The 19,167-nt window shown below is 50.8% G+C and overlaps 1 protein-coding gene across 1 annotated transcript in view; it reads left to right on the plus strand.

Annotated features, from left to right (window-relative positions):
• The window catches only part of CSMD2 (CUB and Sushi multiple domains 2), a 597,675-nt gene that overhangs the window by 280,356 nt on the left and 298,152 nt on the right, over positions 1 to 19,167 (plus strand). Inside the window, exons 7-8 of the mRNA XM_039231736.1 lie at positions 13,592 to 13,669; positions 18,673 to 18,760. Coding sequence (XP_039087667.1) covers positions 13,592 to 13,669; positions 18,673 to 18,760 — 166 coding nt within the window. The remainder of the gene's footprint in view (positions 1 to 13,591; positions 13,670 to 18,672; positions 18,761 to 19,167) is intronic.

A 19,167-nucleotide genomic window follows, 5' to 3' on the forward strand; every position in this document is an offset into this window, starting at 1 on the left:
CTCTTTCAACCTTGAGTCTACTTGAAGTACACAGAATTTATAAACACCAAGGGTGGGCTTTATAACTTGCTCATTAAGCCCTTAACTACTACCATTTATAGGCCGATGTTGGTTCTTTTTTTTTTTTTTTTTTTTACAAATAGTTTATTGTCAAATTAGTTTCTACATAACACTCAGTGCTCATCCCCAAAGTGCCCTCCTCCATGCCCATCCCCCCTCCCCCCCACATCCATCAGTCCTCAGTTTTTGTCAGCATTCAAGAGTCTCTCATGGTTTGCCTCTCTCCCTTTCCCCCACCATTTCCGCCCTTCTTCTCCCCCTTGGTCCTCCGTCAAGTTCCTCCTAATCCTCCTATACGTGCAAACATATGATATTTGTCCTTCTCTGCCTGACTTATTTCGCTCAGCATAACACCCTCAAGGTCCATCCATGTTGCTACACATGGCCAGATTTCATTGTTTCTCATTGCCATGTAGTATTCCATGGTATAGATAAACCACATCTTCTTGATCCATTCATCTGTTGATGGACACTTAGGCTCTTTCCATGTTTTAGCTATTGTGGAGAGTGCTGCTGTGAACATTGGGGTACATGTGCTCCTATGCCTCAGCATTTCTGTATCCCTTGGGTAAATTCCTAGCAGTGCTATTGCTGGGTCATAAGGGGGAAACAACCTCCTTGACCTCCACCGAGGCCGATGTTGGTTCTGATTGATTCGACAGCGAACTTGTATTGCACACCTATTAAGCATATGGCCCTGGGGAATAAAAGGAAGGGTGGGCTCGTGTTGCGAGTGAGTCAGTGAGGCAGCTCGGGGGTGTGCACAGAATGGGACAGCGTAGGCCTGACAAAAGGCAAGAAGGGCCTCCCCACGAGGGTGTGTCGGGGTGGGAGTGCCCATGCTCAGGGTGGAGAGCGGGGCAACTGGCCCCCTCCAAGCCCCACCTCGTAGGCTGCGGCTCCGGACAGCACCAACCCATTGCTCACTTGGACCGGGCCGGGCAGGGCCCTTGGGGCCAGGCTTTCGGCTGGAAATGAGGATAAAAGCAACACTGCAACCGGAAGCGTTACCTTTAAAATATGAAACTTTCATAAACAGTCTCCTTTCCTTAGCCACCTTTGAAATATTTAAAAAATAAACAAAAAAACAGAGTGCCTGGGTGGCTCAGTGGGTTGAACATCCGACTCTTGGTTGCAGCTCAAGTCATGATCTCAGGGTCATGGGAAAGAGCCCCAGGTCAGGCTCCATGCTGTGCGGTTTCTCACAGAATCTCCTCTGAGGTCGATCTCTGTCTCTCTCTCTCTCTCTCTCTCAAATAAGTAAATAAATAAAATGAAGTTAAAAATAACTAATAGATCAGGGATGCCTGGGTGGCTCAGTCAGTTAAGCGTCCGACATCAGCTCAGGTCATGATCTCGCAATTCACGAGTTCAAGCCCCACATTGGGCTCTGTGCTGACAGCTCAGAGCCTAGAGCCTGCTTCAGATTCTGTGTCTCCTTCTCTCTCTGTCCCTCCCCTGCTTGCACTCTGTTTGTCTCTCTCTCTCTCAAAAGTAAATAAACACTACAAAAAAAATTAAAAAAAAAACAAAACTAAACTAAATAAAAAACCAACCAGATCTGGCTAGCTTCACAAAGCCTCACTCTGAGAGCTTTTCTGGAGGCATTTTTCCATTGCCGATGTTGGGCTTTTGTGAGTGAAGCCCCTGCCTGGATTTTTTCATTGTATTTTCCGAAATAGAAAAGCAGAGATGAGTGTTATCATTTCATCTGATTAGGTAGGTGCCAGTGTTTCTACTGTTTCAGGCTTCTGAGGGCGTGTTCGTCATGGTCATAGGCTGCAGCTTGATGCCAGGCAGTGGGCAACGAGAACCCAGACATGGCAGCCTCCCTGCTGTGCACCAGGCCCGGTGGTGGGCACTGTCCGCACTGACCCATGTGGGCCTCCCCTCAGCACAGTGACAAATGTGCTTTTAATTCCCACGTTTCAGGGCACCTGGGTAGCTTAGTCAGTTAAGCGTCTGACTCTTGATTTTCAGCTCAGGTCATGATCTCATAGTTCATGAGATTGAGCCCCAAGTCAGACTCTGCACTTGGAGCTTGCTTGGGATTCTGTCTCCCTCAGTCTCTCTCTCTCTCTCTCTCTCTCTCTCTTTCTGCCCATCCCCCATGTGTGTGCTTGCTGTCTCTCAAAATAAATAAACATTTAAAAAAATTTTTAATTCCCACATTTCAGCTGAAGAAGTGGAGGCTCAGAGAGGTTGTGTGTCAAGCCCCAGTACACACAGATCACACAGGCTGTAAGTGGTGAAGCTTGAATTCATTCACAGGCTCATGTGAGTTTTCTGCAAAACCAGAAGGCCATCTCTTAATGGTGCTTTGAGTGCCTTACCTTTCCTATTCAATTGGTAGCTTTTAAACTGTTTTGTTAATCTCATCCCACTGTAAAGAAGTACATTTTCTATCACAACCCAGTACACACATCTATCTATAGAACTAAAAGGAAAATGTCACCAAGTGGTATTTATCCTTACTAAGTGTGATGCACCCTGAAAATTTCCAATTTTTAATGTTAACTGCAACCTTTATATTAATTTTACGAGGCGATAGCAGGGAACAGCCCACAGTCTGAAAGACTGCTTTACTATGAACTTCTCAAAAGCAGGCCCTATCCTCTCCTCTCTCTGTCTCCCTTAATACAGCCCCAAACGGGGTTGCACTTTCACGTGTGCCAGTATTTACGGAGGGCTTTCTAGGTTTCAAGCACTTGGCGTTTATTACTTCATTTAGTCTTAACAGCAAGTGTGTGAAGGAGGCACTACCCTTGTCTGCAGATGAGGAACCAGAGTTTCAGAGAGGACTCCTAATCGGCTCCAGATCTCATCAATGGGGAGTGGGAGGCAGGACTTGCACCCAGGCAGGATTCATCTGCAACTGGCATGCTTATATATGGTGGTTTAGATGTTGCGTCAATAAGTGATTTTACCCTGGGAACTTCTTTTCTGGTCTTTTCCAGACTGAGGGCACGTAGTGCAAGTGCATACAGTAATCATTTAGTGACTCAAGCAGGGTTCCTCAGCCTCAGCACTATTGACATTGTGGCGTGGATAGTTCTCTGTTGTGAGGGATCGTCCAGAGCATTTGGGGACTTTTAGGGGCATCCCTGGCCTCCATCCACCAGATGCTAGATGCCAGTAGGATCTCCCCACAACACACGTAGTCATGATAGCCCGAAAGTTTCCCCATGTTGCCAAATGACCCCTGCGTACAAAATCATTCCCGTTGAGAACCACTGCCCTGAAGGAAAGGAAGCTTTGGAATGACTAAAATAATGTAAGGTTTGCAGCTTGTAAATACAGTGCAAAAGCGTGGCAGAGATAGCTTTTAGTCAGGGAGCTAGCAGGAGACAGAAGGCATACTGCCTGGCTTTCACTGATGAGGGTTTAGTGATGGCACCCTTTACAAAGGCTAGGATGGGACTAAGGAACCCACAGGGATGATGAGGCCCTCAGGGACCACACAGCAGGGAGGGCTTTGCCACTGCTGGGAAGGGGCCAGAAGGGTAGAAAAGGCGCTAGCTGGCAGAACTGAGGGGCCTGACCACTGCCAACCCACTGCAGGAAGAGGGGCCGGGGGTCAGTAACGAGAGCAAGAGGAGGGAGCCAGGAGTCAGTACCAGTGCAGGAGGGGAGGCCTGGAATCAGTCACCTGATCTCTCTCTTCTCCATCTCCCTCAAGTCTGCTCTGCCTCCCATCTGCCACCCCAGATGGAGCCAGGAACAAGGATCAGAGGCCCTGCTGTGGTCTGCTGTGTGCCCCGGGAGACCACGAGCCTTCCCAGTGGGCCCCCTGGCTGTAGCAGTCCACAGAGGTCCGGCTTCCGGCACAGAGCAGGCCAGAGAGGTCTGAGGACTGGCCCTGGGGAAACAGCAGCACAGGGCCCATCTTAGTGGTGCTCAGCTTTATGGCATTAGAGTCTCAGGTGATTTGTGGCACTTCTGAGCTAATAATTACACCCCCCGAACTGTATCGGTAGGCACTTCTTTTCTCAGAAAACGCATCATACATTGGACGAATAAACAAATAACCTGAAATACAACACATTCCATTCCTGTCTCGGTCCAATCAGAATTTAGGGCTATTCCTGGCCAGACACGATTTTAACTATGACCACAGGGAACCAGGGGCTCAGGGTTCTAGCGTGGCTCTGCCGCAAGCCGGCTGTCAGAAGGCAGGTATGCGGGTTCAATTTAACAAGCACTTTTGTGTGACATGATTATCATGTGGCAGAAGAGAAAGGTGGACATGGCCAGGCCACGCTCTGCTCTCAAGGAGGACAAGTTAAAGAGAGGAACAGGCATAAATCTAGAAGTTGTGTGCAGCAAGATAAGAGCTATAATTGAGGCCTGGTGAAGGGTTCTAGGACGAGAGATAAAGGAGCAATTAGTTTAGCTGGAAGCTCTTAAGGAAGCCAAAAGAAAAAAAAAGTAGCAGTGATGTCAATGTGGTCCTTGGAGAGATGCTGTGCAGACAACGAGGAGCGGTGCAGGTAGAGCACAGTCCAGAGAACAGGAAAGCTCTGAGTCTAGGGAACCCCAGACACCTGTGTGCATCTAGAGCGGAGATAAGCCAAGTGCAGCCCACAGAGCAGATGCAGCCATCTGACCGTCTTCATACAGTCCTCAAGCTAGGAATAGGTTTCACGTTTTTAAATATCGAAGCAGAAAATCAGAAGAAGAACATTTCATGACACATGACAGCCGTATGAAATGCACATTTCAGCATCGGTACACAGCCTCATGGGACACAGCCTCACTCATTCATGTACGCGCGGTCTGTGGCCGCGGCAGTGCTCCCGGCCAGAGCTGGGCAGTCTGCAGCTGAGACACATGGCCCACGGCCTCATACACCTGCTCCTGGGCCTTTCCCTGGAAACATGTGCCGACCGAGCGCAAAGCCTGCTGTCCAGAGCACGGGTCGGCAGTGAGGGCAGGGGGTTCTGGAGTCGGAGAAGGGGGCAGGGGTCACACTGTGGAAAGCTGCCCTGAAGACAGGGGATCGGAAGTCTTTAGCAAGCGGGAGACGTGATCACATTTTATTTTAGGAAGCTCTTTCACTGCTCTCATATGAAAATGAGAGGGCAATTAAGAGTCTTTGAAAAGTTGGAGACTACCAGGATCCAGGGTTTAGGCAGAGGCAGAGAGAGACCGGAAGAGGTCCTCCCATGGTCACCCTCCTGGACTCGTTAGATCCTGGAGTGACGAGTAGATCCTGGAGTGACAAGCGGCTGAACCTTTGGTTTCTAGCTTGAGTGGACAGGGAAAAAAACGAGGCTGTCAACCAAGATGGTGTCGGACAGAGGCAGAGGAGAGTGGATTTGCTTGGGACGTGTTGGTTTTGGGGCAGTTTGACATTTCAGGGGTTGGGAGGCTGTCTAGTAGGCAGCTGGCTGGTCTATCAGTCTGTAGCTCAGACAAGGGTCTGGGCTGGAGAGAGAGATGTGAAGACTCAAGGCAACATAGAGGCAGAGGCCACTGATCCCCTTTCTGGGCAGGAGAGCCCCTCATAATGTGTAACCTGAGAGGAGCAAGCCCAAAAGAGTGGTTGGCAAAGTGGGTTCCTTGGAGGCCAGAGGGGTTCTCCCAGGAGCTCTTTTGATAGGGAGTGGCTTTTCGGGGGGGCGGGGGGGTCCGGGTTCAGCCCTCCCAGCACTGACTTTAACCAGAGCCATTGCTCTTTGATTTGTTTTGTGTGGTGGGCATTAACCTAAGAGCCTTGGTGGGCTCCTGCACTGGAAGTGTTGGCAACCACAGAAACTGCAGTTGCTTCCGTTCTGGGAGACCACTGAGGTTATGTAATCACTCCTTCTGCCTCCAGGCCAGGACTATTTTCAGTCCTTCTCAGAGCATTAATTGCTTTCCTGCTTTCTCTTCAAGCCTGCAAGGAACAGCAGTGAGAAGAGCCTTTTTTAAATGCCCCCAATGGCCAATGATGGCAACTGGTGAGAGTGTTCCCTGGCAGAGAGGGCAGCTCACCTCACTGTTGCCCTCCTGGTCTGTAGAGAGGGAATAATATTAACCCCATGGGCATATTGGCCATTAAAGGAGACCCGGGTGATGTATCTGGACATGGCAGGTGCTCGGGAAATGGAACCCTTAAGCCTCAGATGCCACCGGTCACCAGTCTCCCTCTTATAGGAGAGGGGAAGCCCTTGTGCAGTGAGAGGTTGAGCTGGCTGCTCTGACCCCTCAGATGTGGGCTCTTTCCTGCCACTCTGAGGTGACGGTCATTGTCTAGTTCCCCCCTTCCCTACCTTTAGCCAAATCCTAGCCCTATTCTGCTGTCCCTCCCACTGCCTATCTTGTCAAGTTAATGCTGGTAACCAGCAGTTGGGAGATATTCCACAGTGAGCGAATCGGCCCCTCTGCTTTCTAGAAGTCCTACACCAAGTCTCAATTGTCTGCAGAATAAACGTGTCCATTGGAAACCAACTTGCATCTATCGAGATGCTTTTTATAGTAACAAACCAAAACTTTTGTTTCCCACATGAACTTGTTTCTTTCTTGCATGTAACTGAGTCGTAGTCTCAGACCAGAGCAGAAGTGCCTGAGGCAGCCTGTGGTCCATGCTCAGACTCTTCCATCCTATTCCTGTCCACCAACTAAGTGGCTAAACCCTCACCAGCCTCATTTTTAAGTTCTGGGCCTCCAAGGGCCTCTACACAAATCGCGGAGTTGTTGCTACCAGGCTCAGGAGCCCAGGGCTCAGGGTCCATAAAGCCAAATTTCTAAATTCAACCAAAATGAGCCTGAACCAAAGACATCCTGAACACAAAATACGGCACCCTTCCCTCACCTTGCCTGCTTTCAAGTGTAACTACTTCCTTTGCCAGGAGATGAATTCAAAGCACATATTCTTCTAACAGTTGGTCATTCATTCATTCAGTCATCAGACTGTTCAAGGGAACCGTCTGTGTGCTGGGCTCTGTCAATCACAGGACGTAGACATAGGAGCTCAGGGGAGAAAGAGCTGGGAGAACAGGACATGACATTGCAGTATGACACAGGTTTCAACACACGTCTGAACCAAGTCCCTCTCTACCTTCTCCCCGAGGTGTAGACACAGCATGGAGAGGCTCTGAGGCTTTGAGTCGAGCCTCTACCAATGAGAGGTAGCCACGCAGAGAAGAGGGGGAAAGATGTGCCAGGTAGAGAAACAGCATTGCCAAGGCCACTGAAGCCAACAGCCGTCAGTCATAGGGGTTCTCTTAAACATCTTTCTCCTGGCCGTTTTCTCCAGCCAGCTTCTCAGAAGCTGCTTGTGAAGACCGCCCCTCAGCCCATTAACAATGGCAAAAGCACTATTCTAGAAATTAGAACATGCCACTGCCTGCCACCTACCATGCTGGGGTAGTTTTCTTCTTCAGGAATTCCAGTGGCCATGAGTTTTGCAGTGATTAACCAACAGGTCACACCAGCAGCAACCAGCAAAGTACTTCTTAGAAGCTTTAGTTGCTTCGTACATCTTACCACCGATAGCCGGGCTGATGAAAACATCACCCAGCGTAGTACATAACCAGCTTCTGAGGACTGTGCTTAATTCTCTTAGCCATCCGTAACCCTTCAACACCCACATTCTTGGCAGGGGTCACTGCTGGAATTTTAAGTGTTCTTTTCATTGTTCCTGTAGCAATTTTTGGCTCTTCAGTAGCTGGAGCAGCAAATTCAAGCCTGGAAGGCACCAAAGCAAAGCACCCAGGCGGTGCCTTTTTAGGCAGCAGCTCTTGTATCATTCGATGCACCTGTGACTGTCTCTTTTCCTTCCCGTCCACATCCCTTGTCCGAGCAGTCTTCAGCACAGCTATGCCATCTGAAGCGAAAGCCAGATGTCCCCTTGAACTTTTCCTTCCCATGGTCACTGGTGGTGATTCCTTGAATATTTCTCATTTTGAATGTTGTCACCTTTTCCTCGCAAGAATGTGGCATCATCTTCAGTCACAATAACCTCTCCAATCTTTCCTAAGTCATGAAGCAAAAGAGCTTAAAAATTCAGAGTCTGGCTCTCTCTCCCAAATACCACACCATCAATGGCAGTGGCTCTGTGGGTTCTGTCTGTGATGCTAGAACTTAGAGCCTGGGCTGCTCTAACCTGACAGCCAGCTTTTATCCTGTTAAGAGAGTGTACTGAGAGCATCGTCTGCAATAATAACCGAAGACTTCACTGGGCATCAGCAGGTTCAAGGGTGGGTGCCATGGGCCAGATGCTGGAAATCCCAACTATCCTGGAATTTCCACTTCTGAACTCTGGATGTATTATTCAAGTAAGGAGATTGTGGAATCTTAGTCAAACTCTGTGCCTTCGATTCCTCATTGAGCGTTCAGTGTTTTCTTGCCTGATATTGTGAGGATGTTCTTTGAGCTTTTGTGGTCACATTAGAAATGATGCTGCTGATTTGTCTGCCTCCATCTGCAGAAACTGTAGCAAACTGAGCAGTATCTTCAGAAATTATCACAGCTTTAGGCTCTCCCTAAGTTCAGCCATTACAGCATCAACATGCAACATCACACTTCTTCTGATTTCCACCGGATTAACAGCTTTGCTAATCTTCTCGAAGCCTTCCATGGCCATGGAACGTGCCAGTACAGTAGCAGCAATGGTGCTCCCCAGCCTCTTTCTTTGCGTGTTGGCAACATCCTGGTCAAGGCTGGTGCAATAGTTTTATATTTATCCTTTAGTTCAACTGACCTGGCAACAGACACCTCAACTTTTGTGACATCAAGGCTTCCGCAGCTCAGTTCCATATCACTGCTCTTCCTCCATGTTTTCCACAGTCTGTACCTTAAAGTATTAGATCTTGGGCATCTGCAACAAATCTTCCAGCTTTGGCATAAATCTGAGTGAGATGAGGAGCCAGTGTGCTAGACACTGACTTCGTCTAGCAGAGAACTGTGAGTCATGAAAGCATTTGTGCAGGGCCGGTGGCCAGATAGGCAGGTCCTCAATGACGAGGGAGGGGCCGAGTGCGACATGCATACCCACCAAGTTTCCTAAGGGAAAAATCAGATTCCAGTTTTGAAAAACTTATGCTCTGCAACAGTTTTGGGGGTGGTTTACAGAGAGTGAATAAAATCCAAGCAAAAAAAAAGAGTGAGTTTAGGGCAGGAGTGGCTTAGAGTCCTGAAAGAAAGATACACATTGGAAATTTTGTCTAAGGTTGGTTGAACTAGGTTTGGTGAATGAACAGGTGTGGGGAGATGAAGGGATGGTCCAGCCATCAGGACAGCCAAGTGGTGGGGAAAGGGGAGTGATCAGGGTTAGTGCAGGGGCTCCCCCTTGTGAAGGGAGGTCTGGCTCCATGGGGTGAGAAGAAGCTGCAGGTTCCATTAGATTTGTGATTCCCAGAGCCTTGGAGACAGGCTGAGCACCCACCCCCCCACTAACAGGTCCTTGTCTCCTGCTAGCTCAGCCCAATAACTCATGCTGCAGACTAGAGAGGCATTTGTATTGCCAGATTCTTCTAGCTAAATGTGTACCATGTGTCCCGCTAACCTTTACAACAGCGGGGAAATGTCTTGTAATTAACCAGAATATAAAGGATGAATGGAGCAGCCTGGCAGTCTCCTGTAGTCATTATCATTCAGAGGAGATGAATGTACCTAGTAAGATTTCCATCAACCAGTTAAAGCCAGCACTCTTCTCTGGGAGTCCTGACTTTGTTCACATACAGTGCAAAAGCATGTAGAAGTGTGAATTATATTTCATATATGAGTATTTGTAGCCATGTGTACATGAGTATACAAACGTGTTGTTGCAAGCATGCTCTTTGTAGACAACACGAATGCGTACATCTGCACAGATATATTTGCATGCTTGTGTTCATCGGGGGTAGCCAGCCCTGGGGTTCCATTTTATCTGCAGTGCGTCAACAAATGCAGAATGGTTACAGAATCCATCTTAGAGACCAGGGCTTCAGTGTAATATCATTGGCCCTGTACTGGCGGGTGCTCCATGAATGAATGAGTGAATGAACAGACGAACAGCATGAATGAATACATGCCAGAAACTCTCTAGGTCCTTGCTACTTTATCCTTCATTTCCGATGTCTGTCAGTAGTGGACTGTGGACGTCCAGAGGAGGGCTGCCCTTGTTCTCTCATGCTTCACACTCGATCTGCCCCGGACTGTTGAACTAGTTCTTCGTTGAGCCATTTTGTGGCCGATTTCCCATGGTGTTCCTTTTTCTCTGATTGCTCACCACCTACTTGGTCAAACCATTTAAAAGACAAATTGGCTGTATATCATTCAGGGTGTGGCCACGTCCTTGGGTTTGTTCAAAAACAGAGGCCCCAACGTACAGAGGTGATTTCTTGATGCTAACATCCCCGGTGATGTGGATCATGCCAAGGGCTTACCCCCAGCCAAGGACACTTGCCTGACCCATTCACGTGGGATGGTGTGGGCCCGCTGTCTGGGCTCCCCTCCCTAGAACCTGGGCCTGGGTCAGCTGGGCCTGAACAAACATCTTCTAGAGACTCCATTGTTGGTATGAGGAATCGTGTCCAGAGAGCACGGCCCCTGCCTTCTCCAGGCTCGTGTGTGGTGTACACAGACAGCATGGGTGACACACCTTTGAGACCAGCTCAGGGGAGTGAGTGCTCACAAGGTTTATATGTAAATTAAGAAGCCTCCTCAAGATTCCCTGTTTCCTTCTCCTTCACTTTTTCTTGCACTGTAACACGTTCCATCTTGTGGCAGGTAGAAGGAAGGAAACAAGGGAGGACAGGAGCTCCTTTCTGCTCGGGGGGAGGGTGATGTTATCCACTGCTAACAGCGGCCCCGGGGAAATACAGCACGGACCAGTCAGGTTACCCAGCCCATCTTAGAGAGGACTAAGTAGAAAGGATGGGCCCAGAAATTGGAATGATTCCTTCTAGAGCCTCTTCCTGAGTGTACCTATGAGAAGAGAGGAAGAAGGGCTCCCTCTTAGCCACCCCTTCATGTCCACACATGTCTCACGCTCCCCCTTCAGCAGGTGCAAGGAAAACTCAAGCAGCATTTGGCCCTGGGAATGGCATTTTTGGTGCACTGGTCCCGCCTAATCTCCCTTCCTCCAGAGAACACTAGAACGTGAAACAAGGCTATTGGAAAGACTCTCACCTCCTTGTTGGCCAGGTGCCTGGAACCATCTGCACAGACTTCACCTTGAGTAGGAAGCGCTGAGTCATGGAGAGCCCTCTCCCCACCCCAGCCCCGGTGCTGGGACATCTGGGCGAAGAGCTTGAGCTGTCCCCGTGGTAATGGGACCAGTCCCATTCTCTTAGGAATGACTGAAGCAGAGGGATTTTCCCCTCGCTGCACTGTATCAGCTAGGCTTGAATAATGCATGTTTCCCTACTAATACCCTCTGTTTGATAATGGGTCCATGTTAGTGTTCATTGGAAATTTTCCTGCTGGATACACATGGAGGGTAATGCACATTTATAAAAAGGGTTTGAATGCATGTTGGGAAGCAGTGACTCTGTGGTAGTAACTGAATTGGATCAGGCATTCAGCTTAGCAGCTTGCCAGGGATAAACCCTTGGGGAACTTCTTGATGCAAGCAGAGCTGGAGGCTCTGGGTGACCGAGAGATGGGCTCTTGCATGCCTGATCATCATGGGCTTTAGTTTCGGGACTGGCATGTTACCTCACATGCGGAGTGACTACCTGAGTTTTCTGGGCCTGAGCTGAGGCAGGGGAGAGATTCTGGGGAAGGTTAAGGGGGCCCCTGGGATTGCTCTGGGGACAGGTCACAAGAGAAGATGCTAAGGTTCAACCAAGAACACAGCTGCCTCCTGGCTGTGTGACCTATAGCAAATCACTTGAGCCACCCTGAGCCACAATTTTAGTATCCATCAAGTAGGCATAGTAACTACTGGTCAAGGTTGTTGAATGTATAAGGAGCAAATGAAATGATCGTCGAGAGCCCACCATATACCAGGCTCTATTCCAGGCATTGAGGATACAGCAGTGAACAAGACAGACAAAAATCCCTGCCTTCATGGAACTTACACTGCAGTGCAAAGTGACAAAAAATTATGAAGCCAATGATCCAGTGTGTTAGAAAGTTAGAGAGATAAAGTAGCGAAGGGGGCAGGGGAGCTGGGGTGCGATGTAATTGTAAACAGTGGTCAGAGAAGGTCTCTGTGAGCAAGTGGTGTTTGCACAAGGATTTCCAGGGAAAGAGGAAGAGAGCCATGAAGATACATTCAAAGAGCATTTTAGGAAACTGGCAGGCTGAAGCAGGAATCGCCTAGCATATTTTAGGAACATCAGGGAGGCCTGTGTGGCTGGAGAAGAGAGACTGAGGTTGAAGATAAGGTAGGAGAGGTGCTGGGAGGGCAGATTGGTCTGTGAAGGCCACTCAAAAGATTTTGGCTTTTTGTTAGGAGAGGCAAGTTGCCGCTGGAGAGTTTTGGACAAGGTGTAATATGGTCTGACTTATGTATTAAAAGGATCCCCCTGGCTCATGTGTTAAGAATAGACTATGTGGAGTGGGGAAAATGGGATGTCATGGCAACCAAGGGAGGTACACCGGAGACCTGGAGCAAGGTGGTAGATGTGGAAATTGCACTTGGGATATACTTGGAAGGGTTTGATGGATCCTGATAGATGATGCGTGGGTGTGGGGGAAAGAGACAAGTCAAGGATGCTCATACAAGTAAAGAACTTGAAAGTCATTTAGCCCAGGGTCTGGCACACAGGAAATGCCTGGTCACAGTTGCCACTACCACTGCTGGACACCTATCTGAAAGGGGCTGAGTCACCTGGCAGGGGCCAGCTGGGAAGTGGCATGGGGGTCTGGGGCAGATGCACCAAGCAGTATAATCGGAGATAGGATGAAGCCCTTAGAGGCGACCAGAATGTTTTGGGGCATAGGGGCAGTCAGACACAAAGAAAGTGGATGGGTTCAGAGGAATGGTCTGGGAGCTGTATAGTTTGGGCTCTGATATCTTTTCTGTGCTGTGTGGCAGACTCCTGATGAGCTGTAGACTGGACTTAGAGATGGAACCAAAACCCAGTTCAGTTGTCAGGCCACCACCTAAGCCAGGCACCATCCCCCAGTGACCTCCAGGACTCAGCTTCTCGTGCCCACAGTAGGTCGGCTGGTGTAGGCTGGGCTCGGCAAAGCTGACTGGTGCTGTTCCCCGTGTTCCTCATCCTCCTGGGACCAGCCCTGTCTTCTCCCAGTGATGACAGGTCTGTGAGAGGGCAAGCCTGATCTGGCAGGCACTTTTCAAGCCTTCAGACAAGTCAGGACCTCCAGAATCCCAGTGGCCAAACCCAAAGTCAAGGTGTGAGCAAGTAGACTCCACCTTTTTAATGGGAAGAACTATAAAGTCACATTGCAAAGGGTGTGAATACAGGGAGGGCGACAGTTTGGAGCCTTGCTACACTTGAATGCCCCCTTTGGTGTATCCTCATCCAGAGGGACTCCTGGCTCTGACCTGCCCTGGAATATCCCAGGTCAAGAGAGGGGATCATTCTAGAAGGACCCCATCCCCAGCCACAGATAATGACTTAAACTGTTTTCCCTCTTACCTCCTCTCTAGTCAAGAAGCAAATCGAGTTGAAGTCTCGAGGTGTGAAGCTGATGCCCAGCAAAGATAACAGCCAGAAGACATCTGTGTGTAAGTGTCCGCCTGCCGAGCCTCCCACTTGGGGTCAGACCCGCTGGCACTGTGACCGTGGGGAAGCAGATGATGCTGGGATGATGTCCCTTCAATCCTTCCTCCTTCCTTCCAGGCTTCTGCACATGGACACGCTGACCTATGGGCCAATGAGCAGCCCCAGGGTCTGTCCTTTGCCTTTTCCTCCTCCACCTCCCCCTCCTCCTCTCCCCGCTTCCCTCCTTCCCCCTCTTTCTCCCTCACTTCCCATTGCAACTGCACTCAAGGGAGTCATTACTGCTCCATTTCTCTCTTTATTTTTCCTTTTCAATCACTTCCACCTGCTAAGACAGTCCTCTTTCTGTTCCTTGCCTGGGAGTCAGTCACCCCCAGCTGGGATCTTGGAGGCTTCAGGGGCCCAAGTCCAGCTCCCAGGGCAAGACCCTGCACCAGGGTCCCTGGATCTGGCTGGGCAAAAAGCTGGCTAGAGGGTAGGTGCCTGCGCTTGAGCCCATGAGGCAGCGCTGAGGTCTCTCTGCTTGGCCATGGGAAGATTTCGTCCGTGGGAACATGTTTCTGTTATTGGTGTTTGAAAGATTAAATCCCAATGGCTGGGGAATGGGCTGGAATGTCACCCTGGTAACAACTGATGAGAGCCTGTCCTAAGGGGCTCTTGGGCTAGAGCACAGGAAGGGGTTCAGGAAGGTTCTGGGCCAACCCAGAAAGCTGGATGTGAAAACACTGGAGATTTTCCCAAGAATCTCTCTGTTTTTGTTCTGAAGGTGAATGTAGAGAGCTTTCCCTGGTCTGGGACCCCCTAGATGACTGGCTTTCTGCTTTACCTCCTCCTCCCCTTCCTTTGCCTTTCTGCTTTTCTCTCCCTCCACTCCCCCTCCCTCCTTCTTCTGCATCCTCTGCTGTCCGCTCCTTCTGTTTCTTCCCTTAGTCCTGACCTTCTCCTTTCTCCTCACCTCTACACGCTCCCTTGCCTTGGGGTGCTGGAAGTACTTCCTGAGAGGGATGGAGAATGGCCGGCGGTGGGTCCAGAGCTCTATGCGGGCATGGGCAGGGAGCAGGGGCGGGGCAGAGGCAGCGACCGAATTGCGTCTGGCTGTGGCATTTTCTCTGGTCTTTCAAGTCTCCACTCTCCATCTCTGGGGTCCATCGGCGTCAAGCATTCTGGCCTGGATGACGGAGGGCGGCCAGGAACCTTGCTTCTGTGCTCGACCAGAGGAGGAGGGGAAGGGGCACGGAGAGCTGATGGTTAGGCCAGGTGTCTGCAGAGCAGGCTCCAGCCTCGGCCCTGGCCCTCATAGTCTCGCTGTTTCTGTAGCCACAGGAGAGCGGACCAACTGAGGTCAGCATGAGTTAATTTCAGGCTTTGCCCTGGAGCCACAGGCAAACTTCAGGGAAAAGGCCCAGATTTAGGAGAGCATGTTTTTATCCTGGTGTATTTTTAGGTGACTGTTGTCCCCCAGGCACTGGTGTCTCAGGTTCCAAATCTGCGAAATGGGATGCAAAACCTTACCATCCCTTCTTCCCCAGGGTGCTGTCGGATCTCAGACAGGCCATGTTGATCTAGGACTTAAGGGGGTCTGTGAGCTAGCTAAAAACTACATGTGATATTGTGAGTGCAAAAGGAGGGGGGGGGGGGGGGGGGGGGGGGGGAGGAATGAAATACAGTAACTACTCACGTGCCAGAAACTCCCTCAGAAAGATGAAGAAACCTTATTCTAGCGAAGTAATGCAGAAACTCTGAAAAAAGAACATCTGTCTCTCTATGACAAGACACTGGTGCCCACTCTGAGATTCCCTTGGGGAGGGATGGGCATGGCCCAGCAGCCAAGGAGGCAGGCCACCAAATGTCTACAGGTGCCCCGCCCTCTCCATTCTGCCCACATTCCCTGTGGACAGATGCCCTGAACTTCAGGTGAAGAGTGGATCCCACTTACCTATCCTGGACCCCATTGACTGCCTTCCCGAGGTGGTCCGCGGGCACCACCGACCCCCAGCCATCACCCCTGACTGTCCATGTGTCCCTGTCTCCTTCCCTTTGGGTGGGAGGCATTGCTTTTCTGAGTGTTTTGCTTTCCCTTCTCTTCCATCCTTCTGTAGCCAATAGCCAATCAGTGCTACAAACATAAACAGCTGGTTTTGAATAGGCAGGGGAGGCTGGGATTGAGGAAAGAGAAGGGAAAGCTCTTTGATGCCATAACTCAGTAAAGTGTTCACTGAGACTTGTCTTTGCTTGTTTCCTGGGGAGCCTGGAAGTCCTTGCTCTCAGTCCTCCCAGGAAGACAGGGCCTTGGGGGCACTTACCCCTGGACTGGTACCTTCCAGGATAGGGCCTGAGCCTTACTTCCAGGGGGCAGTTTAAGGGCGGGGGGCAGTGTTGGCTATGCATGTGCAGGGCTGTGGTTGGGTACGTGGCCTCTGCCGTGGCCTTTCCTCTCTGGTCCAACTGCATCCTCACCCCAAAGCCTTTTGCTCTGTCTGCTCCCTGTGTGGTCCGAGTACCAAGTGAGAGGCCAGGAAACCGCTGTACCGTGTTAAAAATGCTACCGGGTGGGCACGGTTCCCATGTGGTGGGTGCCGGGGACTTCGGGATGGGTGTGGTCCATGGGCAGGGGTGAGTGGGCCAGGCCTGAGGAAGGCCAATGCTTAGCTGACAGGCCGTCAGCAGGGGGTGGATCTCGGTGAGGCTAGCTCACCAAAGGTGAAGCGCATGCACAGCTCAGGACTGACATCCTCCTCTTAGAACAGAGCCTTTCTGCCTCCCTGGGGATCCCGGAGGCCCCACTGTCTCTTTCCTTCCCATTGGTTGCAGAACACCGAGCCTCCAGGTAGTGGGAGCTTGCTCTAGTTTTGGAGAAGGGACTCCCATCTTATTACCCAGCCTGGAGGGTCCTGGATGGGAAAGTTTTGGAAGGAGAGACAGTGAGGAAGGGGAGGGGAGAGGGGAAGTGCCAGGTGGGAGTGCCTGGCTTTACCCAGGCCCTCTGGAGTGTTGGCGGAGGGGAGGCTGCCCAAGAGGCCTTGAGCTCAATGCCACACCACCAGGAAGACACTGAGAGTCTGGCTTGTATGCAGTCTGTCCAGATTCCCAGATCCCCTTGGCCAGCCACACCCTGAGGTACCTTCAGGCCCGGAGGTTTGAATGGGGTCTACACTAGCCTTCTAACTGTAGAAATGAGCTCCAGACTCAGTGAGTCTAAGATGGGACTCCGCAGGTCCCCAGGTGAAGAAATCACATGATCTAGTCTCTTCCATGAGCTCTGGTGACTCTTTCTTTGCCACATCCACCCCCATCCCTTCACGTTTCACATCCGTCCGCACTGCCAGCACAACCCTTCCCTGCTTGTCCCATAGGAACCGGCCTCCCCCTGAGCACCCTGCTGTGCCCTTCCCCCTCCAGAGGGAGAGTCCACAGAGGCTCCCCATCATTTTTAGGATCAATCTCTAATCCCTGAAAAGTCTGACCTCTGAAGCGTCACCTTCCACTCTTCCTCGTCACTCAGCGCCCTCTCTCTTACTCTGGCCACACTGGGCAACCCTCACATCTGTTTCCATGTCCTCACTTCATCCTCCATGCTCCTCTGTCTGCCTGAAGTGCCATTCCTCTGTCACCATGTGTTCAAATCCTGCTATCTCAGAGGATCCATGTTAAATACCACTTTTGCCAGGCAGCCTTCCATGCTTCTTTTCAGTAGCATAAGATGGGTCTTCCCTCTCAATCTCCCTGTAGCTGCAGCTTTCATCACTTCTCCATTGTAGTTCCACAGTTTGTTTCTCTTTCATGTCTTCCCTTGACTGGGAGCTCCTTGAGAACAGTGGTCATATCCGACATCTGACCGTTGCATCTCCTGTGCTATCCAAATTAGGGTCTTGTACATACTAGGTGCTTAATTAACGCTTGCTGCGCACTCATGTGCGGGAATGAGTGAGCAAGTGAATGGGTGAGGAATGGAGCCGTTGCTCATATTGTGGGACACTGAGTAGGTGGGTGGCACATGGGCCAACTCAGAGAATGTCGCTGCAGACCCCCCGTCATTTCTTGAGGGTGCTGTTGGGATCGTGGGATTGGCGAGGCCTTGAACGGAAGTCCTCTGGTCAAGCTGTGTGCCTGGACCCAGCTCCTGGTCATCCTGAAAGCCAGGAATCCAGGGGTGTGAGAGAGTTCCAGCCTCATGAGTATGAACGTCTCAAGAACAGTAAGCCAGCAGGGGCCAGGAGGTTTGTACCCTCTGCACTGGAGACAGGAGAAAACTGTGTGTCTGCCGCCCAGGCCAGGCTTCTCCTTTGGCAGAGATGACAATGCACATGGTCGTGTAAACAGAGCTCGGGTGTTGGCAAGTGTGAGAGCATCACACCACCTGCCGGAACTGCTGCCGGTGCCATCTCTGCTTGGTGCCCTTGGCCGGTGGCATTGGACAGGGGTGCTCTGCTTCCTGCTTACTCAGCTTGGGAAGGTGTCTGATGGGAAGAGGTTTCTTGGCAGAAATGTCCACGTTTGAGCTAAAGTCCCTGCTTTGAACTTCAGACTGCAGCTTTCTCGTACATTCTTTACCGTTTCCGATCACACATCCACCTTTTATTTAACTTTCTTTGAGTCATTTCTCCATTGGGGACTGAGGTTGGGGGTGATCATCCCATCTAGAGCCGCCACCCCTGGATCCGAAGCACAGGGCGAGGAGGTCACTGGGGGCTGAGGACCGTCCACCTCTGGCCACTGGGGCGGGATGATGAGGGGACGGGGTGGTTGCTGGTTTGGGGTGCCTGCCTCTGATCCCAAATGCTCTTGATGAATTTCACTTGGACTCTGCTTGCAAAGGAATTTGTCAACAGCAGCTCTCCCACCTTGCATACCCATAAAACCTGAGCCCAGGAGGCCCCATGACCCCACACAGTCCCAAGGAGCAGGGCCTCATTCTGTCTCTGTGTCCACCCCCTCACCCTGAGCCACTGACCCGGCTGTGCCTTCCTGTGATTACCCATCTCTGTATGTGCTGTTTTTTGCCTTGTAGTAACTCAGGTTGGTGTGTCCCAAGGGCATAATATGTGTCCAGACCCTGGCATACCTGAAAGGGGCAAAAGACTAGGCTCGGATTTCAGGTAAGACCTGTTGGGGAACTTTCTGATTGCAAGAAGGGTGGATGGCCTGGTTGGGGACAGAGGGAGACCGGGGCTGATCTTCCTGGACGAACAATGCAGAGGACATTGTGGATTCAGGAACAGACACTTTCTGGAGAAGAACCGTGGCCTCTGGCATGCTTTCCTGGGCCAGTCCTGGGATGAGGGCCTGTAGCCTTAAGGAGAAGGGGAGGGCCGCAGCCTGCCAGGGTTAGCCAGCCCACCTGTCCCTGGGGTATAAGAGCTGCCCTCGTCAGTAATGACGTGACAGCAGGCAGCTTATGTCTCCCATTATCTGGAGACCCTGGGGCCCCGAGATGGCACGTCTTGCAGAGTTTCTAATAATCAAGGCATCTTCCCATAATCCTCCATTTTCATTAAAGTTTATG

Source organism: Hyaena hyaena, unplaced genomic scaffold (assembly GCF_003009895.1).
Source record: "Hyaena hyaena isolate Hyena2069 unplaced genomic scaffold, ASM300989v1 scaffold_3, whole genome shotgun sequence".
Classification (NCBI taxonomy): domain Eukaryota; kingdom Metazoa; phylum Chordata; class Mammalia; order Carnivora; family Hyaenidae; genus Hyaena; species Hyaena hyaena.